The sequence below is a fragment of the Onychomys torridus genome, chromosome 21 (genome assembly GCF_903995425.1).
Source record: "Onychomys torridus chromosome 21, mOncTor1.1, whole genome shotgun sequence".
In the NCBI taxonomy this organism is placed as follows: domain Eukaryota; kingdom Metazoa; phylum Chordata; class Mammalia; order Rodentia; family Cricetidae; genus Onychomys; species Onychomys torridus.
Genome location: NC_050463.1, coordinates 23,464,798 through 23,492,013, shown reverse-complemented (window position 1 = coordinate 23,492,013; position 27,216 = coordinate 23,464,798). Strand labels below are relative to the sequence as shown.

General features: G+C 44.0%; 1 protein-coding gene across 4 annotated transcripts in view; it reads right to left on the bottom strand.

Annotated features, from left to right (window-relative positions):
- Map4k3 (mitogen-activated protein kinase kinase kinase kinase 3) overlaps positions 1 to 27,216 on the bottom strand; it is a 156,865-nt gene that overhangs the window by 10,670 nt on the left and 118,979 nt on the right. For 2 of the 4 annotated variants that reach the window (XM_036170532.1, XM_036170534.1), the window contains 15 exons: positions 27,043 to 27,101; positions 25,392 to 25,424; positions 21,672 to 21,710; positions 21,423 to 21,476; positions 20,235 to 20,277; positions 18,753 to 18,912; positions 17,692 to 17,804; positions 16,571 to 16,612; positions 15,399 to 15,483; positions 13,392 to 13,471; positions 9,792 to 9,852; positions 9,597 to 9,714; positions 6,313 to 6,371; positions 4,330 to 4,433; positions 1,019 to 1,190 (listed from right to left, as the gene is read on the bottom strand). In XM_036170532.1, the coding sequence (XP_036026425.1) occupies positions 1,019 to 1,190; positions 4,330 to 4,433; positions 6,313 to 6,371; positions 9,597 to 9,714; positions 9,792 to 9,852; positions 13,392 to 13,471; positions 15,399 to 15,483; positions 16,571 to 16,612; positions 17,692 to 17,804; positions 18,753 to 18,912; positions 20,235 to 20,277; positions 21,423 to 21,476; positions 21,672 to 21,710; positions 25,392 to 25,424; positions 27,043 to 27,101 (1,222 nt within the window). The remainder of the gene's footprint in view (positions 1 to 1,018; positions 1,191 to 4,329; positions 4,434 to 6,312; positions 6,372 to 9,596; positions 9,715 to 9,791; positions 9,853 to 13,391; positions 13,472 to 15,398; positions 15,484 to 16,570; positions 16,613 to 17,691; positions 17,805 to 18,752; positions 18,913 to 20,234; positions 20,278 to 21,422; positions 21,477 to 21,671; positions 21,711 to 25,391; positions 25,425 to 27,042; positions 27,102 to 27,216) is intronic. The other 2 variants (XM_036170533.1, XM_036170535.1) reach the window with 1 other exon arrangement.

Below are 27,216 nucleotides of genomic sequence, written 5' to 3'. Positions count from 1 at the left end.
AGGAAGCCACGAACAAAAGGCAATCAATCACCAGTGCCCCCAATGGCAAGGATGAGGGGAACTGCACACACCAGGCCTGAGGCAGCGCCACAGTAGCTTGGGCAATAACCAAATAAGGACAGCCTGGGACTTGTCCACCTCTGCTAGCCCTAAACAATCAGGAACATACTAATCTGATTGCCACTCACAGCCAATCATAGAATGACCTAACTGCTTTTAGAATTCCTTGAGCTGTGAATAAAAGAGCCTGCAAGCTTCCCTCCGGGTCTCCATTTTGCCTTTGTGTTGGATGTGCGGCCCCAGCATGCCGGTACTTCTTATTTTGAGAATTAAATGCTCTTGTTGATTGCATATATGGCTGGCAGTCTTTTGTGGGACTTCTCTAGGACCCTAACAGTTGGTCTCTGGGATAGAACTCTGGTCATCACGTTTGGTAGCAAGCACCTTTACCCTCTGAGCCTTCTTGCTGGCCCCTGTTTTAGTCTTGTTTCCGAATGGTTGGCGGTGCTATTTTAAGAAGCTGATGGAAGCTCATCCATAGGGACAAGGCTTTCAAGGGGTATAAACAGCCTGTCTCCAACTTCCTGTCTTGTTCTGTTTCCTGGTCGGGCATGATCTGAATGAGGGCCCACCACAAGCTCCCACTGCCATGAACTGCTCTGCTCCGTCCCACAGGAGTCTTCCCTACCACAGTGGTTGAAATCTTTTGAAGCCATGAACCAAAATAAATCTAAGTTGTTCCTGGTATGTATTTTGGCCACAAAAAGGCATATAACAGATTCACACACCAAATTCATGTCCACATTTAAGGAGTGTATACACTTTCTATATATGTATTTTTCAAGTTGTTTTAAATGTGTTAAACACTCTGGCTATAATGTAGAGCATGTTATCTCTTCTTCCAGTTATTTAAGACCGGCTTTTTATGCAGTTTCTGCTTGTTGGGAAGTACAGAACACTTATGGTCTTTAAAACAACCACATGCAGTAGCTTTACTAACTCCATAAGGATCACAAACCTGACTCTGTAAACCATGACGAGGTAGAGTTTGGATTGACAGTCTCAAATCGAACCACTTGGTTGAAGTCTCGCCCTCTACTGACCCCAACACACACCAGAGGGTACTCCTGCTCCGAGACCACCAACATCTCAAACATCCGGAGTGGACAGGGCATCGGAAAGTCTATGTGCTGGAGGGAGACACAAACACGTTGAGCAGAGGGGCCGAGGCCACAGCATCCGGGGCAGCGGGGAGAGATCTGAGCCTCCCCGGACACAGAAGAGCTTTCTGCTCTCAAGACCGCTTCTTGCTGCAGGGACCCAGAGTGTGCAGATAAATCTGAAGTTCAAAGTATCTTTATTAACATCAAGTTGAAATCACACAGTTTTGGATACTAGTGCCGGAGAGGAATCTCTCGAGAGAGCTAGAAAATGAAGTTCAGGAGCTGAGTGTCTGACTAGCCCTGCACCACTAAGTTCTTCAGTTCTGCTCATCTGCTTTTCTTACCAGACGAGCAAACATGGAGGAAAGGCAAGCAATACCAACCCACACATGAACAAAAGGAACGGGCCTCCCATCTCAAGTGACTTCATCAATACATTAACTTTGACACAATGCTACTCTTTCATTTTATGTAACTTCACAATTGTTTTTATATTGCTCTAAAGAAAACAAATACATTCCCAGCTTGGAGATCTGCAAATAAGGGACTAACTTCATGACTAAGCAGGGGCAAAACAACACAATGTGCCCATATCCACTAGAAGGGCTGAAACTGAGTGACACCAAGCATGAGAGCCCAGGGAGGGTGGGGACAGACACTGGGACAGCCAGCCATTGGTTAGATGTGCCATCCACCAGTGTTAAACACTTGCCTTACGACTCGACTTGAGGTAATCTACAGAAGGGACGGGCATTCACAGGACACATTCCTAGTGTTCATGGCCAGAGGAGGGGGCAGATTCCTAAGGTCGGAGTTACAGATGGTTGTGAACCACTGTGTTGGTGTTGGGACCTGAACCTGTGTCCTCTGGAAGAAGAAGAACCACTAATTCATCTCTCCAGACCTAAGCCTGTCTTACTTTTAAAATAACTTAAGTTTCAATTATGTGTGTCTACAGGTGCTGGAGGAGGCAGAGGTCTTAGATCCCATGGACCTGCAGTTACAGGAGGTGCCAGCCACCTGATGTGGGTTTGGGGACCGTCCTCTCTAAGAGCAGAATGTGCTCCTAATCCTAATGGCTATCTTCAGCCCAACCTCCCATTTATGGTCAGGGAATTTGAAGAACTTTCAGATGTGGTTAAGACTACTAAAAAAGGAAGAAAATGGTCCTTTCTGGATCTTTTTGTTCTGAGCATGAAGGGAGCCAACAGGCTTTGACTCTTGGTGCTATCAGGCTGAGTACAGAAGTCACTAACAGCATGGATTCCTGATGTAGACTCAGGAGCTCCAGTGAGAGAGGGCAGTCCCTATATCTGACTTACTCTAGCACACAGCATCGAGTCTTCAGAGGGAAAACAGTGTGGTTGGGAAGATCTCTACTTTAACCTTACTTATGATAAAACAAAAATATAGCCTAATGAGGTGGCAGACACTGCCAGAAATACCACCAAGAGGAAGAACACAGAAAGCAAGTTTTGAATGCATCTAATAAACAGTCACAGTACAGAAGCACAGAGAAAACTGAGTATCAAATTCATAAATGAGATGTGCAGTGCAGAGAAGTCATAAAGCAGACACGGGAAGGGGAGTTCAAGAAACATCAGGAAGAGGGTGCGGGACAGTCTTGCGGGAGGGGCCAGTGTGCACTGACCCGCTGTCTCGGAATGCTGGCCACAGGCCTCACTAGCCACTCAGATCAAGCTCCCCAGTGCCATTCACTTAGAAAAGAGGAGCCATGGAGGGGGGCCCTGAGACTTGCTGCACTTATTTCCTCCTGTGTGCTTTGTGTGTTGTATGTATGTGTCATGTGTGTGTGGAGGCCAGAGGAGGCTGTCAGGTGTTGTCTCCATCATTCATTTCCTTATTCCTTTGAGACAGGGTCTCTCACTGATCCTGGAGCTTGCTATTTCTCTGACAGGCAGGCTGGCCAGCAGCCCCAGAGACCCTCCCCACCCTCTTCCCTCTCTCCTGCATATGGCTATACCCACCGCTCCTTTTACATGAGGATCCACAGGAGGGCCTCATGCATGTACAGCAAGCAGTCTTATCTACTGAACCACGTCCCCAGACCTTTCTGCACGTTCTTGATCTTTCTAGTCCCTTTACTGGATACATGGTCTAACACAACAGAAAGTGACCCATGGAAGCCATTCATGCTGAAGCCTAATCATCCTCTCGGTGTGGGGAATAATGGATACCAGGGAAGTCTTCACTTTATAGAGGTGAAGAATGGGAGGACCAGGAAGGATGTAGCTGAAGTAAAATAAGGAAGGAAAGGCAGGGAGAGACTGGAAAATCCAAACTGTACAGATATTCCGGCTCCACCTAGGGAAATACTTTTTTGAACTAGGCAAGATAAAAGAGAGGCTGAAAAAAAAAACCACACAACAATTTTGCCTCAAAAAGGCCGCATGCTCTATAAAATTAGAGCTACTTCCCCTTAGGCTGCGAGTTAGAGAATTTCTGGTGCAGTGAATTCTGTTTTGGAATTACTGCCTCAAAAGGTTTTCAGATTCTCTTTAGCGTCAATGAGGACCAAAGTTGTCTGTTGTTGTCTGTAGGCTTCAGGTGACAGGAAGTCAGTGCTGGGACTTTCCGTTCTGTACCACAGCTCTGGAGGCACCTATTCCAGGTCCCTGACCGTTATTCCACAGGGACCAAATGCTCACGAAACACAACCACACCAGAGCAAATACAACAACTGGAAAAACGTCACTTGGCATTTACTCGGCGGGACTGCTGTTCTTTAGACTTTAAAAAGATTTCCCTTTTTTTGAGGCAGGGTCTCATTACCCAGCCTGGCCTTGAACTCCTGATCCTCTTGCCTCCCTCTCTCAAGTGCTAGGATCACAGGCACCACCACGCCCAGACCTTCCTTGAAAATATTTTGAAGATGAATTATTAGTGAAAGATCCTAGGGAAACTTAAAGCCCCCAGTTCTCCCGAGGCCATGGGAAGGCTGGGCTCTTTCCAGTCCCTCACTGCTATACCCTAAACTGCCTCTCTGGTTTCTTGTAGAACTTTCACGTGGCCAACAATGTAGCTTTTACAATCTACCACACAGTCCAAAACTCATCAGAATTGAGAATTAGCAGAAAAAGAGTTTTCTCTTAAAGAACCGAAAAGCTAACAAGGGGCTCATACTAAGGATGCCAGGAATGCTTACCTTAATTAACATAAATTTCTGCATTGGCTCAACCCATTCTAATAGAACAATGCTAGTCTGAAGCGCTCCACACAGGTATTTATGGCCTGTGTAAGGATTTCTTACTGAGGAGGCAAAAAAGTAAATATTAGTTTTCTTAGCATATACAATCCTTACAACAATAGTTACGTGCCCCCCCCCCCCGTCCCCTCCCCAAATATTTTTAACGAAAACTCAAAAGCAGGCCCCCCGTTAGTTCTTAATTATATAGAAGGGGGAACGGGAAATACTGTTTCAGATGGTGAGAGGTGCCCCCAGCACTTAAAGGATCTTTGTTTACGTGCACCTGTGAGGCTGCTGACACGATCCGGTGTCGTGTGCACAGTGTCAGGGGAGTTAGCTGAGGCTATGCCATACTGAAGAAAGGGCCGAAGTGAATTTGGGGAGAAGTTGTCAAATGATAGGACATTCAAGTTCAGGTGGCCACAGGGTGCTGTTGACAGTACTGTGCAGAGCTTGGCTTCTAAAAACTAAAATATTTACTTATCCTCTTTTTTATTATACCCCTTCTGAGGTCACTGCAAGACATTACAGGCACTAGTCACATTTTATTATATAAGCTTACAAATAATTAAACCCAATTGCCTCAGGTTTTTTAGCTTTTCTTACATTTAAGGTATAGTTAAATACATGGAAATAAGGGGTTTTTCCAAAACCGTATAAAGGACAAAATCCATAAACTTCAAATAGGTTCGAAACAGTTAAAAGGCAGAGGCACTGAGGCAATACTACCCAGCCAAAGCCAACAGAGAAGCCCAGATGGGAAATCAGAGACGAGGAAAAGACGTCTCTTTCTTCACACAGAGCCAAGTCAGCGGGTGGATGGGTTAGCTGCCGCTCAAGGACCAGGACCACACGGCCCTGTCAGCAGCTCAGCCCCAGCAGCTCTTCTCATGTCTTCTGAGCTTTCTGTCCGGCCTCTGGACCTGAGGCCTCAGCCTTCCCAGCTTGTCTGTCTGCACTGCTCCTGTCTAGCTCAGTTAGTCCTTGTTAGTGTACTGTAGCAGAGTCCACGTGCACATGAGTCCGCACATACCTACTTCATCTGTCCACAGAATCCACCCACCTCTGCAACCTGCCTCCAGTGGGGTACTAGAACCACACATGCCGGTGACAGGATTCATTGTCCCTCATGTTTATGTCATTGTGTCCAATGTCCTCTCCAGCACTCCCAGTGCATCCTCCTGAGGCCTGCACAGCCCAGAGGCCTTTCTCAGGGGCCTGTGTTTAGCGGTCTTTCCACACACCCAGCAGTGTAATGACAGTGTGCTCCCGTCCCTCCTTCCACAGCTCCTTCAGGGAAGGAATTCATTTGGGCTTTTGTTGTCATGTGTAATCAGAAACCGAGCTGTTATAAGGGTGGGTGGCAATCTGGTCCAGAAGTGTGTGCCCAGGGGAACGGCAGCCTTCATATCATGAACACTTGCTTCACAACCACAGTATCAGAGTGCACACTGAGTGAACAAGAGCAGCTGCCTGAGCCTCTGTAAGCAGAGGGGTGCGTGAAAAGTAACCATTCACAGAGAACATGCCATGCTTACTTCCGGGGATAAAAGTCACCCCACCATCTCGTGATTATAACAATCAACAAAAGCTGGGCGGTGGTGGCAGCGCACGCCTTTAATCCCAGCACTCGGGAGGCAGAGGCAGGCGGATCTCTGTGAGTTCGAGGCCAGCCTGGTCTACAGCGTGAGTCCAGGACAGGCACCAAAATACCACAGAGAAACCCTGTCTCAAAAACAAAACAAAACGAACAAAACAAATCAACAAAACATTTGCTAAGCACCTGCTATGTGGAGGGGGCTGTATTTGTCTTAGTCTGCACAGACATAGAAAGGCCAAGAATTCTGCTTTACTTGAGGGTTGAGGGGAGTTGAGCTACATCCCATAAGACGTGAGCCTCACATGGCTCCATTATGTTCTGCAAAGCAGGAGTCCACTTACCCACACTGCACTTCTGACAGCCCTTGGTTTCAGGGATTTTTGCTGATACAGCAAACTTCCTAAATTGGAATGGAGAAGAGTATGTGATGCAGGCAGGCAAACAGTACATTGCAAAGATGCTGTTACAGATCAGGGGGAAGCATGAACTAAAGATTAGTTCTGCTGAGTCTACGTTAAAGGAAGAATACAGGGCCGGCAGAACAGGTCAGTGGGTGAAGAAAGGTGTTTGCTACCAAGTTTGATGACTGGAGTTTGATTCCTGGCACCCTGTTGGTGGAGGGCTGTCATCTAATCTCCTCACACATGCTGTGGTACGAGTGTGCACGTGCACGCACACACACACACACACACACACACACACACACACACACACAGACAGTAGGTAAATAAGTAAATAAATGTAAGAGGTTAAAATACATTGGATTCCTTTCTCAGGTCCTCCCATTAATTCCAAATGGATTAAACTTTTAAGTTAAAACAAAACCATGGAGTATTTTGAATACAGAAGAATATGACCTTAGGAATGACATTTTAAAATGTAAAACCAATAGACTACATGAAATACACACAGAGGAAGTTGCAGTCTCCATCGGCACACCCCTAGCCCCTCAAATTACAGGTGACATTCAATGGCTGCCTTAGTAGCTCCAGTTTACAAAAAAGTACCAGTGACAAAAATGAAGAGAGCCAGAAACCAGGAGAAGGCATTTTCAACACACAGACTGCAGTAAGTTGTGTACAAAGCTGTCTTAGTGGGCTGATGGCTCAGCGATTAAGAGCACACACTGCTCTTCCAGAGGACCTGAGTTCCAAACCCAACACACGTCAGGTGCTTCACAACTGCCTGCAATTCCAGCTCCAGGGGCTCTGACGCCCTCTTCTGGCATCTGCAGGTACCTGCACTCAGATGCATGTACCCACATAGACACATACACACACATCCACAGAAATAAGAATAAATGTTAAAAGAACTTTTTAAAGTTGTCTTGCTACTGTAGCCACTGGCAGGACCTCCCCTTGCTTCACAATTCTAATGTCTACCAGTATTGGTGAATTCCATTTTTGGCAAATGTGATCTCAGAGGTTCTATAAACATCTGACTCAAATGTACTGGGCAAAATAAATTTCCAGCTACATCTTAAAACTGCAATTAAAAAAATACAAAGATACTTAAATGTATCTTTTAAAGATTTATTTCATTTGCGTGCAAGTGCCTGCAGAAGCCACAAGAGGGCGCTAGATCCCCTGGAGCTAGAGTTACAGGTTGTGAACTGCCCGATGGGAACTAAACTCAAGATTCTCTTCAAGAGCACTACATGCTCTTAACCAACCCTCCCTCTCCCCACAAGTGCCCAAGCCATCTCTCCAACCACCTGCCCCTTAAAGACAGGGTTTTGTAGTCGTAGCTGACTTCCAAGGCCATGTACCTAAGACTAGCCTTTACCTCCTGAGTGCTGGGATGTCAGGCATGTTATGGTAGTTGATTGCTAGATAATGAAGATGGAAAGGGAAGGAAATATCTGTGGGTATTTCTAACGCCGCAGGTTAATTATAACAAAATTCCTAAAGTAATGAGTTAGAGGTAAAATATGCAGAGAGGGGTTAAATCTTCCTATATGGAAAGTTCTTAAAGGAAGATATCTTATTCATGGACAGGGTCTCATCTGCACATGGGAACACTTCATGTATAGTCAGTCAAAACTGAAAAAGTACACATAGTTAAAAACAAAGACCCAAGCACAAAGCCCTCTAAAACATGGTCTGTGTACAACATTTATATAGCAAAAAAATATGCCTTTAAAATGTTATTTTGTTTTATGTGTGTAAGTGTTTTGCCTGCATGCATGTCTGTGTACCACCATGTGCCCAGTGCTTGAGAGGCCAGAAGAAGATGTAGGGTCCGGTATTGGTGATCCTCTGGCTTCACACATATGGTTGAGATCTTCCATGTGGTGCTGGGAAGTGAACCTGGGTCCTCTGGAAGAGCAGCCAATGCTCTTAACCACTGAGCATCCATCTAGCCCCTAGTCTTTATTTTTCCCTCTCAACAAAACATCTTTTTACAGTCTATGAGCTTTATACCGGGGCAGGTTAATGTGAACAGCTCAGCTATACATTTGGTGGCTGGCCTTTATGCCCACAGCATTTTGGATTATTAAGTTACAAAGCTGGAGGAAAAGGCACTATACTAGGTATGTGGACAAACAGCAGCACAAAGTGGCAGTTAAAAGAAAAATTACAAATATAGCTGTTACTATCCTAACTGAAGCCCCAAATCACAATTCTGAGCAATCATAAAAATACTCAATTAAGTTTGATATATCTACTTTAAGACAGAAAAGCATAAGTTTTTAAATGGCTTTCATCAGAAGACTATTAAAAAACAAGTTTGTCAGGAATGGAGAAAGAGCTCAGCTGTTAACAGCACTTCCTACTCTTCAGAAGACTCAAGTTTAGTTCCTCGTACCCGTGCAGGATAGTTCCTAACTGCCTGTAACTCCAGTGCTGAGGATCCAATGTCTCTGTGGGTGCGCGCACGCATGCGCGCGCGCGCGCGCGCGCACACACACACACACACACACACACACACACAAATAAATAAATAAATAAATAAAAAATAAATAAATAAAAATAAATCAAAGTCTTTAAAGGACATTTGTGCACAAAGGAGCAAACCACGGCCACACTGTAACTCAGAAGTTAACAACGGATCTTCACAGTACCTGGAGGCTAAGGGTTTTCAGCACTGGCTTTACAAAGAATCTTGCAAAGGGAGACTGGCTACATTATGCTCAAGTCAACAACAAATGAGGAAGACTAGTACAATAAAAAGACTAGTACAAGAGCTCAGCATGATTAAAAATGCGGAGACTACCAAAGCAAAACTCCTCACCGCCAATTAGCTCCAAATGCAGAACACATTAATTCAATAAATCATTTGGATTTTCCAGGCTTAGAAACTGTACTTTGAAAAAAACTCACTTTATGTAAGTTAACACAAACATGTTAAAAGCAAGGGTGGTGTATATAATGTATGATTACATGAAAACTTAGCTTTATTTTTGCAGAAAAGACAGGCAAAAATTCAGGGAGAAAATGTTACTGTAATTAGAAAGCACAAATGACAATGATTTTAGAATAAAAAGATGGCAAAGGAGCCCTTGTGAAAATACATTACAACATGACTTTCTAATGAAAACCTTCTATCAGCCCAAACCTTTGCCTTCTACAGAGCAAGGGTGTGAGTGAGTGATCTCTACGGCTAGAAACAACTCAGCGGTTACCTGGGCAGTATTCTGTCGGGGAGCTTGTGTGCTGGAATCGATACGGGTAACTTTTGCATCTGTCTTGCATAATCAAAAAGCCCTGGTAAATTATGGGAATAGAGCTGAGAAGCTTTACCTGCGGAGAAACAAGCAGCGCATAAGAGGAGATAACAAGCACCGAGCATGGCTAAGGTGGGAAAGGGCGACACTCACCAGATATGGACAGTAAGCAATTGTTCATCACGTATAACCACGTACACCTGCGGGGGAAGAGCTGCCGAACAACACACCAAGTTTAGAGGTTAACACACAATAGCCACGCACATGTGTACACAGCACTATGCAAGCTGAATGCCAAGAGGCCAGCTCTTCAGTATTTATTTTATTTTTAAAAACTTTTTTTTTTTTTTAAGATTTATTTATTTATTATGTATACAGTGTTCTGCCTGCATGTATGCTGGCAGGCCAGAAGAGGATGCCAGATCTCATTACAGGTGGTTGTGAGCCACCATGTGGGTGCTGGGAATTGAACTCAGGACCTCTGGAAGAGCAGCCAGTGCTCTTAACTGTTGAGCCATCTCTCCAGCCCCCGCTCTTCAGTATTTAAAATGCACATTCACAACTACATCAAAGGAAGCAAACTGCCAACATAATCTAAGTTTGAACATAGCATGATTAACTTGTCACCCTGTAATGAGGGGCTACGTAACCCCACAGAGAATAAAAACATAAAAACATTTTAAGTAACATCTATTCCTTTCTTTTGGTTTTGGGTTAAATGATTAAGTCTCTCCTGTGAACTATTCTTTTTTTTTTTTTTTTTTTTTCCGAGACAAGGTTTCTCTGTGTAGCTTTGGTGCCTTTCCTGGAACTCACTTGGTAGTCCAGGCTGGTCTTGAACTCACAGAGATCTGCCTGGCTCTGCCTCCTGAGTGCTCGGATTAAAGGCGTGCGCCACCATTGCCTAGCCTGTGAACTATTCTTAAAATGTACTTATCAAGTACATGCGCAAACATAATGCAGAAAAAAAGAACATAATGTAGAAGAAGAGACACTGAAACCTAGGTTTGTAGAGAGAAAGGCTACAAGGGACCATGATGAAAAACTTGGTGACATTTGAGTACTGGGGCAAAGAAAAGCGAATCAATATACTTGAAAGGCAAAAAACGGCTGGTCTCATGGAGACCTTTCATTAACAAGCATGAGCGGTCTGCTCAGTGGCTGCTGGACCAGTACCATCAGCATGACCTGGGCCTATGTTAGACATGCTAGTTCTCGGACCTCATCCACACCTCCCAAAGCAGTTCTGAAGTGGGCCAAACACTCAATCCCTAACCAGACCTGCTGAGTACCTGATTACATACATGATTACAAGCTTGTTGGCTGGGCTTGCTCTGGCAATTCCTACAGGTCTGGGATGAGGGTAGGGGATAGGAAGAATGGAGAGATGATAAAATACATCAAGGCTCATGCCAGGCGGTGGTGGCGCATGCCTGTAATCCCAGCACTCGGGAGGAAGAGGCAGGTGGATCTCTGTGAGTTCGAGACCAGCCTGGTCTACAAAGCGAGTTCCAGGACAGGCTCCAAAGCTACACAGAAACCATGTCTTGAAAAATAAAACAAAACTACATCAAGGCTCTAAGGACACTACTATATTAGAGCACCAAGTCATAATAAAATGTAATAATAGAAGGGAGAAACAAAGTAAAACCCTTACTAATATAATCTGAATAAACAATGAACTGGAAGGCTTGCATCTCACTTATTTGGGAAGTGCATTCATGAAATACTCTTCCTCCAACCAAACATAAAAAATATAGACCATGTACCAATAGCTAACTATGTCTTAAATTCCAGTTTCAACACCTGTTTTCTACTTTGTTTCATTAACACATTGTAAGCCAAGTGGGTGTTTACTGGCTCCAATGAGGTGGAGAGAAGGGGTGACTTATTCTAGATCTGGGAGAACTGTCTCAGCAGCAGGAATCTGACTTTATCCAATCAGTGCTGACCTATGGCAATTTTCACACAAATAAATACTGAGAAACACTTCCTAAGTGCCAAACATAGGCCTGTGCTCTCTAAACCAATACAACCACATAGGAATGTGAGGATAGAACACAAGTGCCTTCACGGTTTTGGCATGGGGCAGCAGACTGGCATTTACACCTAGTTTTAGTCAAGAATTGAGCTTCATTTTGGATTTTTTTTTTTTTTAACCACCTAAAAAAGGGTTTTCCAGATGATCAACACCTGCTTTAGCAAGTTAGGTTCTGGGCAAAGAAATCAGTTTAATGAAAGAATGCAGTGGTTAAGAAGGGCAGGGTCAATATTTTGCCTAGAATCATACTTTCTATCAAAAAGTATGTGACTTCAGTAAACTTAGTTTAGTTTTTGTATTATTTTTCCCCCAAGACAGGGTTTCTCTGTGTAGCTCTGGTTGTCACAAAACTCTCTCTGTAGACCAGGCTGGCCTCAAACTCAACAGAGATCCGCCTGCCTCTGCCTCCCGAGTGCTGGGATTAAAGGCCTGTGCCACCACTGCCTGGCTGGTCTTTGCACTCTTATCTGGAAGATGGAGCATGTGAGGCTGGAGAGATGGCTCAGTGGTTAAGAACACTGCCTGCTTCTGTGGAGGACCTGGGCTATATTCTCAGCTATCACATGGCAGCTCAGACCATCTATAACTCCAGTTCTAGGGGATCCAATATCCTCTTTTGGCCTGCAGGGCCCAGGCACACACATGGTACACAGATATACATACATGCAGGTTAAGACACCCATACTCATAAAATTTTTTAAAAAAATTAAAAAGGTTGAGGAGGGCTGGGGATATAGCTCAGTGGTGAAGCCTTGCCTAGGATGTGCAAACCCTTGGGAGTTTGGTCCCAGTACCTCAAAAAAGAAAAGAAAATGTTGAGAAAAGAGGGCAATGTTTACTTTTGAATAGCTTGTTATTTTTCACAGGTTTTTCTCCATTTTATTTGTAGTGAATTCACATTACTAAAGGAGAATGTCATGGGCACTCGAACCCGGTGTGTGAGGCTGATGTCCTCGTCTCTCTCATCTTCCCGTCTCTGAAAACCGCACTGTCGTGTGCTGTTGTGACAGGGACCTCTCCTGGGGTCCTATGGAACTTGACATTTGATGTGCCAATTCTAATTCTTCTGTCTTTCTCCAGGCCAAAGACTTCTCTAGTGAAGTATAAGGGGCAATGTGGTGGGTAGTTAAGGATGTGAAATCTAGTGTACATGTAGCCCAGGCTAGCCATGGGAGTCTGTGTAGCAAGTGCTCTTAACCACTGAACCATCCCCCCAGCCCTCTGCCCAGACTGAACATGTCTTCATCTTCTGATCACAGGCTCATTGTCTCCCACTATATCACAAACAGGCATTTCCAAAGCACAGGTCTGCCCACTGGCTGGGTACACAAAGCTCTGGGGTTTGACAATGTATTGTTACTGTTCTAGACTCCCAGCTGTTTGCTCACTCCTCACACTGCTTCACAGCTCCACGTCTTTGTCACTTAAGGTCTACCCAAACACATCTTTCCACCTCTCCCAGGAGGTGCTGGTGACATTCACCTGTGGCCTCTAGCCTGTGCTGATTTCTAGAGTGATGGCAAAGTGTGAGTGCTGGAATCTGTCTTTCACTAGGACTGCCAGCTTCCCAAGGGCAAGAACCAAGCCCCGGCTGTCTTCAGCATGTGGCAAACAAATGCTCCTTGAATGTTTTATGAATAAAAAAATGACAGTTCACAAGTTAAACTTATTTCTAACTTAACTAACAAGAAGGAATACAGAAGACAGCCCACCTGCTCCATTGACGTCTCGTGAAGTTCATTGAGATTAAGGGTATAAATGCCCTCTTCAGCACCAAATATCAAGTACTGATCTGAGACAACAGAGACACGTCATTAGCTGACTTCAATACACAACATACTTCAGAAAGGTGTTTATCATCTAAAATTCAGTCAATATGTGTTACCTCTGAAAATACTATGATTTTAAACGTTTTAATATGAAGAAGAAATGAGACACTCATAAGCTAAGTTATATATAAAGTTAGTCTCAGGACAGTGAGAGAGACGCTACAGCAGGGGACTTGAAGACGGCCTGGTAGACTCATCACTCACCCACCCAGAGGGTGGGACTGACTGGCGGAGTCTGCAGCTACTTTTTCTAAAGTTCCCTAAGGAGAGGACCATGTGCTAATGACAGAGAAAACCAGAACTAAAGCAGATTAAAAATGGTTTCTGCAGATGTGGTGGTGTGAGTAGGCATGGCCCCTCAGGCACCAGGGAGTAGAGCTGTTTGAAAGGATTAGGAGCTGTGGCCTTGGAGGAAGCGTGTCACTGGGAGGTGGGCTTTGAGGTTTCCAAAGCCCAGGCCGGGCTCTCTCTTGGCCCATGGAGCAGGATGTAGCTCTCAGCAACTGCTCCACTGCCATCCCTGCTGTCACACTCCCCACCACGCTGATAACGGACTAAAGCTCTGAAATCACAACCAAGTTCCAAGTGAAGTGCTTCCTCTCAAAAGAGCTGCTGTCTCTTCACAGCGACAGGATGGTGACTGAGACAAGAGACTACTTTTTTTTTTTTTTGTCTATTTCTGTAACCCCTAACATAAAAACACAGGATCTGAACTGGGAAGGCAGAGGAAACAAAACAAAATGAAAAAGATGCTGAGGATGTAGCTCAGTGGATAGAGTGCATGGGCTTGGTCCCGCACCTCACAAACTGGACACGGTGGCAAAGGTGTGCAATCACTGAAGGGGGCAGAGACAAGTGCAGTACAAGTTCGTGGTCATCCCTGACTAGATGGGAGGTTTGAAGTCAGCTTGGGCTAAAGACTTGGTTGAAAGACAAATGCAACCCATGTTCTGATCATTGCCTGATAAAAATTTAACCCAAACCTGAAGGTAGAGCGGTGGTTCTCAACCTTCCTAACACTGCGACCATTTAATGCAGCCCTCATGTTGTGCTGACATAAAATCAGTTTGTTACCACTCTATAACTGTTATTTTGCTGCTGTTATAAATCGTAATCTGATATGTGACCCCCAAGGGGGTCGTGACCCACAGGTTGAGAACTGCTGTTTTGGGAGATAAGAGAACCTTACCCAATGTCCTATCTGTTTTTAAGATAGTAAAAGGAATACATTATGACCTTCTCTGGGCTGAGCAGAAGTATTCTAATAACCTAGAACACATGAGAACCCCCTAAACTGTGCAGCCTTTAGACCTGGTACTGACATGAGACCTGTGGTCAGACAGCAGGGGGTTAAACCAAAGTGCTCTAGCACCAGCTCCCTGTGAAGTAACAGATCTGAGTGTCCAGTGAGAAAACTCATCTTGGAGTCTTCTTACGCACGTGCGTGTAAGGATGTTCACAGTGACGCTATGGGTATTCTACATAGTTAACGGGAGCTGTTGGGATGCAGGGATGCAGAAACAACACCACGTCCTTGACTTAGACCCTCATTCCTCTGAATCCGACCCCTCTAAAGCGGTCACTAGCCTCTGGGGAGGTAGAGTCTAAGTCACTTCAGGGGTGGCTCTGTGAAAACACACACTGGGCAGGAGAGAGAGAGAGAGAAACACCCCTGCAGGAAGTCAGGGAGGCCCGGCGCTGTGACCACCAAGCAACCCCAGGGAGCCACCCGCCACCTCAGACCACGACAGCAGTACAGACAAATACATCTACCTTAAGTCTACACACACGGCAAAACTCTCAGAGAAAGACACCCAGGAAAGGAGTTAACATGGAACTCGTTCAGAGCTCGGGAAGGACACTGAGGAACGGAAGGAACTGGGGCACTACCTCTCGTGTCTGGGTTTATCCAGGATGTGGCACAGTGGATTTTCAGGGGGCAGCCATTGAAAACCTTTGAAAAACATGCTCCCATCTGGAAAAATAAGGGCTCATCAACAGGACAGCAACATCACACATGAGGCACAGCTATTTTGTTTTAATATGGGAAGCTACAGAGAACACACTCACACTAACATCAACCTCACATTTACAGAAACAAATGTGTCAAGTCACTCTCCATCCGACTTTTTAGAGAGTAGATCATTTGTTCTGGTCATCCACAACAAACTTTTTGATAGTATTACACAAAGTTTCCTGGTATGACAACAATTTTGCTAAAGAAAAAAAATATCATATTTCATTTCTTTTATCATTTCATAATAAACAAATCAGCATCAATAACTAACTCTGTGTAATAAATAATTTGCCAGTAAGAATCAGAATTTCCTACCAAAACAACATAATATTCTTAAATAAGAAAATAATCTCCACACACAAAAAATGTTCATTTGGTTTCTTGACCAAAAAAAATCACTGAGGCTAGGCATGGTGGAGCACACCTTTAATCCCAGCACTCAGGAGGCAGAGGCAGGTGGATCTCTGTGAGTTTGAGGCCAGCCTGGTCTACAGAGTGAGTTCTAGGACAGCCAGGGGATACACAGAGAAACCCTGTCTCAGAAAAAGAAAAAAAGATTAAAAAAAAAGTCATCATTGAATTTCATATTGTAAACTAAAATGCAGGGTTGATTTAAATCCACACACATGCTCCAAATTCAAAATAAACAGACTCATGAGAGGATCAATGTGAGGACAGGCAGGAAGCGTCCACAAGGAAAGGCTCCTGCCTCTAAGCCTGACCTGAGTCTTATCCCCGGATCCTACACAGTGGAAGAACACTCAATCCAGGAAGCTATGGCAGAAGCACACATGTGCATATGTGAAAACACACACACACACACACACACACACACACACACACACACGCATGCACATATACACAAATATAAAATTTTCTTTTTAAATGAAAAAAGAACAGTTGAGTGTGATTGTTATAGTTCCTGCTTGTAACATCAGTGCTGGGGATATGGGTAGGGAGCAGGCAGACACAATCAAAGGTATATACCAAAACAATTCCCACTGTGTCTAGTTTGAAAATCAATTATTTGATACTTAGTACTTACATGCACTTTAGGTGTTGGGGGGAGACCATTACTAATTGGCTTCTAGCAAAGGAACATGTATTATTATTATTATCATTATCATTATTATTATGTTTGCTGCTATTTGGCAAGAAAATACTGTATTTCAAGCTCATGTCTTTGAATAAAATACACAAGTGTAATATCATCATAAAATAGCTATCTTTAATTTTCCCATAGTCTTTCCAAAGTTACTTCCTGCCCTCCCACCCCCCCACCGGTTTGGTGTGCACCCTTTCTCTAGGTAACTGCATATACTTAGACATATAATAGCTTTCTGGCCAGTGCTTATTTTCTGCACTGCCGGTCATCAAACTCAGGACCTCTCACAGGACAGGTACTCTACCAACAAAGGCTAGAGTCTAAAGAATCACTTCTTATCACGGAGGATCACCAACTCTTGGTGAACGATCCCAGAGTGAGGGGTTAGACTAGCTGTTCTCAACCTGAGTGTCGTGATGATGCCTTGGGGTTGAGTGACCTCTTCACAGGGGTCGCCTAAGACCATCAGAAAACACAGATGTTTACATTACAATTCTTAACAGTAGCAAAATGACAGTTATGAAGTAGCAACGAAAATGATTTCATGCTTGGGGGGTCAGCACAACATGAGGGACTGTATTAAAGGGTCTCAGCTTTAGGAAGGTTGAGAACCACTGGGTTAGACTTACATAAAGATCATGATTTATAATGTGCTAAATAAAAGTGGATCTAGGGGCTGGAGAGATGGCTCAGTGGTTAAGAGCACTGACTGCTCTTCCAGAGGTCCTGAGTTCAAGTCCCAGCAACCACATGGTGGCTCACAGCCATCTGTAATGAGATCTGGCTGCCCTCTTCTGGCCTGCAGGGATACATGCAGGCAGAACACTGTATACAATCAATTAAAAAAAAAATCTTAAAAAGTGGATCTAAGTTTAAACAAGGAGGTTATGTCAGTTTACCTTTACAACGGTACCTTCATGATTTAAATAAAATAATATCACAATAGTCAACAGACTAAAATATCAATCTAGTAATTATGGAATACACAGTTGCTATGGTTCCAGCCCTTGCTATATAGTGAGAAAGCACACAAGTGTGAGTGTACAAGCGTCAACACTTACAGGTACATCCTTCTTCTCTTTTCTGGGAAGGTCTGTGCCTCTATGCTCGCTCTGTTGCTGACACAGTGACCCGTCTCGTTCTCCATTTAGCTGGAAGGAGCTCACTCCATTTCCTTCAATAAGATATGTTGAGAAAGGACACTCTTTAATGAAAGATTTCAATTAGGACAATTATGAGATAGAAAGATTTATTCTGCACTTGAGATCTCCCATTCAGAACACTCATCCCTGGAGTGTTATACATGTTCTTCCAGTCAAACCTCTTTCTGCATATCAGGTAAATTTAGATTCAGCTTGTATCTGAGTAAATATTTATTTTCATTAAAAAGAGGAAAATAGTAAATTCATAATTACTTTCAATGAACGGACAATTCATACTACACATAGTTAACAAGAAATGGTCACTGCTCTCTTAAAAGGCTCCTCTGTTCTCCAGAGGAACCTTCACGGTGATGAAACAGTGCCTTCTAGTGCTAATTTATAGACAGCACCTATAGGTACCCATTATTTTTCTAAAAGGGATTAAAATGAAGGAGTCAAAGAAAAACACCTTCATCTTTCCTAAGATGGAAGGAGGCTACACCCAAACATGTTTCCTTGGTTCTGCAAAGCTTGACTTTGACTTAGACGCCGTGCTAAGGATGAAGCGATGAAGCGGACAGGGAATGCTAATGGCGTGGAGCAGTAGAGACGGCTTGGTGGCTAGAGCGTCTGCTGGTGCTGCCAAGGACCCAGGTTCACGGCTCAGCACCTCTCTGGTGGCTCACAACAGTCTAACTCCAGTTCCCCGGGAACGGATACACTCTTCTGGCCTCTACTGGCACCAGGCAGACACTCACACAACATGAACATAGCCAAGGATGGGGTCAATGTCCGGGCTGGTTCACAAGGGATCCTGTCATTGACTGCACTTTGTACCCGGAAGCGGAAGGCTGAAAAGAAGTTAACAGCCACTGCTCTTGCCTTCTCCCCACAAAGGAATGTCCATCACCTCTTGGACAGTCTTTCACTTCTTTGGAAACAAACACCAGTAACAGACTGGAGTCTGCCCCCCCCCTCACCTAAAGCAGCAGGCTTCTGTGGGGGTAATCTGGGGGGAGGTGGCCTAGGTGGAACGTGGGATGGCTTTGCTGGGCTCCCTGAGGAGGGACATCTCTTGATTGTTCCTTGATTACCATCCTCAGCAGAATGTGTATCCTGCGGTATGAAGATGGACTTGGGCTGAAAGAACACAGAAAAGGAAACCAGTGATTAATACACGATTACTTTCCTTTAGTAACTATTATTACATATCAAAGACTTTCAAACTGTGTTCACTAGAGGAGTGTCAAGGGTATTTAAGATTCAGGCTATCTTATTACTTAAAAGTTATCCTAAAAATGTACATAAACATGTGCTGAGTTTTGCAGCTGTGGGAGGAGGGCTACGAACTGAAGGTTTCTCTTTCCGTCTCTTAGTGTCTCATAAGCCTTCCTGAGTAAAAATATTCTTGTCTTTCTGATTACGCTCCAACTTAACTGCATCTCTTTTAAGTACTGAAGCTAATCAGTACTTGTCAGGTTAATCTAAACTGTCCCTTGGTCAACTTGGCATGTTTATGTGAAAGTGTAATCTTCCAGATTAGGACCAACAGAAGACAGCTATTAAAATGCTCATCTACTGGAGAATACCAGCACAATAAGACAGGATGCCCGAGAAACTTCTTGTGAAGACAGTGCTTTGCTGCCACGGTGCCCTTACGATGCCTACCAAAGCAATCTCCACAAGCAAGCACAGCACCTCTCATCCGTGAGAACTGAGGGGTTCTCAGTAATACAGTGAAAACAAAACACTGTGAGAAGCCAAGACTGGAACGGCTCCGACTCACACTGCAACACACCCTACTTTGTAATTAAACTTGTTACACACAGAAACCTAGGAAAGAATGTACCATACTGCTATTTGAACCCACTCATTTTATGCCTTAAGAAGCCTGGAGATATGCTACATACATGTAGGAAATGAAAGAAAACCCTGTAAGGTGGGATTGCTTTATTATCCAAGATGACTTTGTTAGGCCAAGGGTTAGCTCAGTGCAGAGTGCTTGCCTAATGTGCAAGGGGGCCCAGGTTCAATCCCAGCAGAGCCAGGGAAAGCAGGGGTTGTTATTACATTGTTCTCCAGAGCTGCTGCCCTGTTTTTGTATTTTTAATTTACAATTATTTTCTGAAAATTAAATGTCTGTGTCAGTATTTTATCATTTGTCCATTCTCAGCAATCAATTAATGGTAGGTTACAGATTTTAAGGAAAAAAAAAATCTTAAGAAAATGTAAGATTCCTAGCAAGGTGGAACTAATACCAATCTAGAAATTATTTCAAAGTATAAACAGTTAAATCGTCATTTTTAAAAATACGAGAGTGAAATTATGTTTAGATAAAAATCATCAAGTCCTAGTTTTTGTTTGCGGCCAGAAACAAAAGCAAGCCACCAAAGCGGAGCCAGCGAGCTCTTGCGGAGGAGAGGAGAGCAGCGTGCGGGGCAGAGGGGAGAGCGCCAGCCTACCTTTGGTGGCAGAGGTGGTGGGACTTTTGCTTTCATGGTTGAACTAAAAACACAGAAAACATAGAGTCAGAACTCTGCATTTGACAAATGAATCACTAAACACAATTATTTTTCAAAGATACAGAAGAAATACTATTTCTAAAATATTTTATAAAATGTTCAAATTCTATTAAATGAAACATTCAGAAGTGGGCAGGTAGATGTGCATCTTCTTGGTTTCAAATGCCACAGTGATCCAAGGTGGAAGATGATACAATTTATTTGACTTCAATCAAAAGGTAAATAAGGACATAAGTAGCAATTGGGCCGGGAAATGGTAAGGGCACAAAATGCAGCGTATGTGGTGGTTTCTCTCCTGCGGTGGTGATACAATTCAGACAAAGGGCTCATTCCAGCTATAGTTCAAGTGTGTGGTCCGTCATGGCAGAGAAGCAAGGCTGCATGAACCACATCAGAATTTACATAGTCCAGGGTCCTCTTACCACACTTAAGAGGGGTCTTCTCACATCAACTAATCCAATCAAGACAACCCACCACACGGATACCCAGAGGTCTGTCTGACAGGCATTCTGGATTTGTCCCAGTTCTATGTCTTCAATTAGTGGTACAGACTTTTATCTCCCTACATCCACAAACTGATGAGAGACTCCTCAGCGTGACGTACATAAAGCCATGGCTTTTAGGAGGTGGATGAGGTTAACTGAAGCTACAGTCTTGACAGGCAGGAGAGCAGGGAGAATGATTGCCCTCTGCCCCACCACATGCACACATCAAGGAAGGCAGTGTGAACACACCTTGACAATGAGTTCAAGGTCATCCACATGTATATAACACATTCCCGGCCAACCCGGCCAAGAGACCCTGTCTCAAAGCCAGGGTTGGGGTTTGTAGGTGCACAAGTAGATGGAGGAAACACCAACTAGGCCAGCACCTAGATCCTGAATTTCCTAGCCTCTAGAGCTGGGAGAATTAAGTTTCTGTCTAGTCCACCCAGTATAAGGCATTTTTGTTAGCCCAATATGAAGTCCATTAATCCAAGTGGAATAGAAAAACCCCAGCACAGAGGCTGTGGTACAACCCAAGACTTTATTTATATTAAAACTATCTTTACTCTTAGGCCCTGGAACTATGACCCAGGTCAAATGAGATCTGTTCTTTTTACCAAAAGGAGCAACAGAAAGAACCTACTGTCTAGAGCCATCTTCATCCTCTTCATCATCTTCTAGGTGGGCCACGTGTCCTCTAAAGAGAACAGACGGCTCGTTAGACTGTGAACCTCCCCAGGGCAGCTACAGAGACAAAGGGCTGTCTGGCTGCATCTTTGCAGGACAGACTGACAGCTAAAACTGGCGAACCACACGTGACAGAGAAGGGGAACGAGTGAGCTCATCTACGACATGAGGAAGTACATCAAGCTTAATGAAAAGCTGTAGTTACCGCTGATGTAATTCTTCTTCCACAGACTTTAGAAGACTCCTTGAAAGACACAAACAAGAAGTGTGAGTGAAAGGATCAGGGACGTCACTTCTGTTCCCTGTTTGCCCTACGTTTCCTGAATACATCTGCCACACTGACCACTTCTGTGCCACAAAGCTTATGTTTTAACGAGAGCTCTATTTTCGATTGCTAATGTCTTAAAAATGTATCCTAAATGGACATAAAGAAATACATTCTAATACCGACTGAAATTCTTGATTCAAACAGGAGACAGTTCGGCGTGAAATGCCACAACAAAGCTGGTAAGACAATGGCAGGGTCAGAGCCACGGATTTCCAGGACTCAAGTTCTACCTGGGATATTACACCTGACACCAGATGTTGTATTTTCTCTCCCTTAAAATAAAGAGGGTGACACACACTGGCAGACACGGAACTCAGCATGTTGGCTTTCTGCGGAAGCACGCGTGCATGAGCTGTGAACACATGAACGTGGCAGCAGCCTGCTTTCACGGAGGACACTGGCTCACCTGAGGCCTGCTCTCCCTCCGGTGGTGCACAGGCAAACACATGTACACTTTTGTGAGGCTAAGGCTGTGTCAGACCAGCTCTGAGGGTTTTACCAGTAGGACTGATGTTTTTAAAAAGGCTTGAATTTTCCAGAAGGTGAGAGAATTGGGGTGCTCCTGAACGTAGGCAATTCAGGAAGCACAGCCTTCTCCGGGCTGCTGCAATTACTAGGAGAGATGCATTCTCCCTGAACCTTCTAAGTGGTTCCTCAGTGTTCTTGGACCTCACACCATGAAACCCAGAAGGCATGGTTAGCTGTCTATTGTGGACCATGAGCAGAACCATCTTACCCATCTAGGACTTTAAGCAGGCTAGCCTGAGAAGTTTTCAAAATGACCAGTTATGAATCTGGAATAAACCACTCCAAGTACTACCATCCCTAGAAAGAAAAGCCGAGGTGTGGTAGTTCAACGGCCTGTTATTGTGAAGCTCTCCCAGGACCAGCTCTAAGCAACAGCAGCTTCTGGCTAGAGGCGGTGTGACAAGGGAGGAGGGCAAAGCTGGCCTGAAGCTGAATCCCGCTGTCACCTCTGCAGGCCGCGGCCTTGGATAAGTACTTCAATTCGAATGGGTACATTTCCGTTCACTTGATGTAAAATGGGAATTACACTAAAAGAGAATTGAAGCAGCCAACAGCTGGATGCGGACAAGCACTTAGCGGCTTGCCTTACACGCCCCCCCCCCCCAAGCACTGCACCCCGTGTTCTCAAGGGCTCCCTTAGAGAAACACTCGCCCAGGTTAGATCCTGGAGAAAGCTGTCGCCCACAGGAGGGGTCTGCGAGGTCCCACTGTCTGCAGAGTACGTAACTTTTCTACACTATGTCTGCTGCTCTTTTCTAGAAACTACTCGGATATGTGCTATAACAGATTAAATCATGTAGAAGACAGGAAAACTCAGCTGTCTTCAGTAGTGTGAAGGAAATATGGAAAAAGAGAGGAAGCAATGCCAATTCCTTACTATTAGTACTTTGTCAGAGGAAAAACAGCTCTCTTCCTAAGAAGGCTGCCTGTTCCTGCAGTGCCCAGCAGGGCCCAGCAGTGCCCAGCGGGGCCCAGCGGGGCTGTGCAGGTGTGGCTGCGGTTACTCCGTCCAGTCACATGGGGGTCAGGACAGTGCTACCAGGAAGGAGCAAAGAGGAAGCATTTGAGCTGGTCCTTTAGGGGAGGGCTTAAAACTGCGCAAAACATGGGTTTTATTAAAGATGAATACATATTATTATTTTAAAATAATTCAATATTTTTGGAAAATCCTTTGCTTAACTTTCCATACTAAAATGCTACACTAGCAACAGGAAGTCCTCAGCATGGTGATGCTGCAACGGGACCCTGGACCACAGACTTGAGAATAGCAGCCTTCCCAAGTTAGGCCTGGTCTCTCTGGGCGGTGGTGGGCTTTCATACCATCCAGGAAGACAGGAAGCCGGTGTGGCAGCAAATGCCTGCAATCCTATCGCCAGCCTGGGCTACAGAGCAAACCGGCATTCATAAACAAACAAGCGGGAAAGAATATTTTTTCTGAGCATGTGGCAGCATTTTTTTTAGGCATTAGGATTTGAAAGTAATTAGGAAGATAGTCTATATATAGTTTTACTTTCTGTTAGCATGGCCAGTGGGATGCACATGCCATTCTGGCTTTGTGTGTGTGCTTGGGAAGGGGGGCATGATTACTGTAGCCACGGCTGGCTTCAAACTTGCTATGTAGCAGAAGATAGCCTTGAACTTCTGATCCTCCTGCCTCCACTTCCTGAGTGCTGGGGTAATAGGTATGGACCAGCACATCCATTTCTGATTTTTGTGTGTGTGTGTGGTGCTGGGGAGGCTCTGAGGGTGCTGTGGCGGCCAGCAAGCACCCTACTAACTAAGGGACAGCCCAGGTCTGACATAGGAAGTTCTCTAACAACATCATCTCCACTCATTTACCTCCATGTCTCTTTCTATGGACAAGCTGTACAGTTCATAAAGTCACAGAAAGGACACGTGGCCCACTTTTGTGGCCTCACAACAGAGAAAATGAGGTACAGCTCAGTTTGCTGAGTGACCAGTACAGCACCTATAGCTGAGGGCGCCGGAACACATGACCCTGAGTTATTATTCACCACCAGGTTCTATATGCACAAAAACAAAGCCGTTTGAACTTGGCTAGTAAGGGATTTTTGCTGATAGAACTGAACCACTATTGAAATGATGGAAAATTAGATGAAAAAAAAAAAGTCTAAATTGGAGCAACAAATGAGCGCAGACTTAAGTGACAAGGCAGGAAACTGTGGTGGGAAAAGTCTGAAACGCCACCAAGCATTCAGCACATCTGGATTAGCAAAGGGCCATGCGGCATGTTATCAGTCTTACAACTGCCAGGCTGACTCAAAGCCACCTGTGTATGCACTTCCCTGACTGTATCTAAAACCAAGAGACTGGTATTTCTCTAAAACTGAAGAGGAGTTTCACCTGCTTCCTAGTGTAACCGACAGTTACTCAGTAGCTACTTACACTTAAAGACAGTAAGTGCCTAGTAAGCCCCACGGGAACGAAGAGTCCATCACATTATCTATTTCTCCCTTAGCGGAGAGGCAGGTACTATTATAATCCTCACTTTCCTAGAGACAATGGTAGTCAAATGCCCACAGGAAAAGCCAATGCAGGCTGGGCATAGCCTTGGCTACCAGAGTGGTCAGCTCTGGGGAACTAGGGTCTGACCCATACTCTACTGCTATCCAGGGACTTTACAACTATATCTTTCCAACTATGCTCTATGCTCCCAGACACAGTTTGCTTTTCTTTTAAAAAATAAATGCTTCAATTAAAAAAAATTTTAAAAAGCTCAGAAAAACTGACCCCAATTATACCAGAATTCAAAAGAAGGGGTGTCAGCTGTACTGAAGTTCAAGAACATGCCTAATGTTGCTGAAAGCAAAGTCCGTGTACCAAACCTAACTGGACCATTCCTGAGGGATCTGGACTAGGCGGAGACCCATCGAGGGGCTCTGTCTCCCTGATGCCCTTTGAGAGAGCTGACTTTTAAAGCACTGCCAGCAGCAACAATAGAGCAGACATGGCACACAGTAAGGGAAGTGCTACAGCCGTGCTCACGTCACAGGAACGGACACACCTCCATACCAGACACAGCAGGGCTGAGACCTCTGGCCAACCTACCTTGCCAATGACTCGTTATAGAGAATACAGTTCCTTAAGCAGGGATCCAATTCATTAAAAAATGAAGGGTGGGCAAATTATTAACATTTTACCTAGCCAAAGTAGCTATACACACTAAGATGTCCAACAATAATAAAAAAAAAAAATCAGACAATGGGAGCTAGGAAATTTGGAAAAACATTTATGGCTATATTATTTTGCATTTTGTGAGCACATTAATTTTAAATGAAAGGGTAAGTGATATATAGTCAAACTATTCAGTCTCATTAGGTACATGTATCCGGTCCTTACAACCAATGACATCATCATTAGAAAAGACATTTAATTAACTTTTTAAATTCACTACCCCACAATGACACACAATCTATTCATTGCTATCCACTAGAACCAGGACAACTTAGGATAGCAATTACTGTTTAGGTCAAACTACATTTAGGTAGTAACATAGGTAAATTACTATTTAGTCAAACTACATTTTCTACCAAGGGAATTTTATACTTATCTTCCATTTTAAGAAAGACAGAGGCTACTGGATGGTGCATACCTTTAATGCCAGTACTCAGGAGGCAGAGGCAAGGCAGAGGCAGAGGATCTCTGCAAGTCTGAGGACAGCCAAGACTACAAAGTGAGACTTTATCTCAAAATATATGTATGAATAAACAAACAACCAAAAGACAAAAGAAGAAGAAATACAGAGGCTAATGAATAATGATAAATTCCTAATATTTTATATTTAATCAAAATCCACATTAAATGAACTTAGCATACTTTAGCTTTTCATTTAAAGCCTTCCTTTTCTTTGAACTGGAAAGTGTATTGAGGTAGGAAAAAAATGAAGTGTTGAGATCATAGAAAAGGAGAAAGACATGGTTTTCAGTACTCTCCGTTAAACTAAGGTATCTGGCATTAATCATTATTTCTCAACTGCTTGACTTAAAGTATGGGAACAGATGTCTCAGTTCTCTAGTGTGATCAAGATTCAAATTTTAAGTTCTAATTTAATATGTATGTTCATCCCCAGAATACTCTGGTAATTTAAATACTCCCTCACAAACTGGCTTATAGAGTGAGAATTCCTATCTGAAGTCGGGAAATAAGAAGGTAGAAGGGCAGTCTTGACCTTGGGTTCTAAACTCTGGCCTGGGATGAACTTGTACAAGTCTGTCAACGGTCAAGGTAGTGCTTTCAGCACTAGACAGCGCCCGGCTCAGAGTAGGCATTACTAGCTGCTGAATTTTCCTCTCACATGAAATAACTTTTAGGAGTTCATCTCTATTTTTTATTACTAGTATTCTTTATAAGACTATCACTAAATTTAAGATGACGATTTCTAAGCAGTGTGAATAATTTGGCTGCTTCCAGAGGCCAGAGCATTGGGGAGATGCACGAAGCAAGTTTAGAAAGAAATCAGCTGCTGAGGTGCAGATTCAGCACAGCTGGAGGACACTGTAACAAGAGAGGTCTGCAGGTGAGGTTAACAGATGATAGTTATGGACTCTACATGGCCGGCAGAGGACTGTGGGAAAGTCAAGAGCTCACCGCCCAACATCTACCAGCTCAACGCAATTTACTACCTTAATTAAATATGAAATAGGAAATATAACATCAAAGACAATTACTTTGCATTTAAATTTTCAAAGAACTTACTTACTTGTTTCCACCTAAGAAGTAACTGCTTTGGTGTCCTTGTCCGTACTCTAGTTGTAGATCCTGATGGCATGAAGCAGAGCAGTTAGCACAGCAGTCCAGCACTCACCATAAACTAGCATACACTACTTTAAGAAGAAAAGCCCCAAGCCCCAAATAAATCTGTATTGCTATGTAC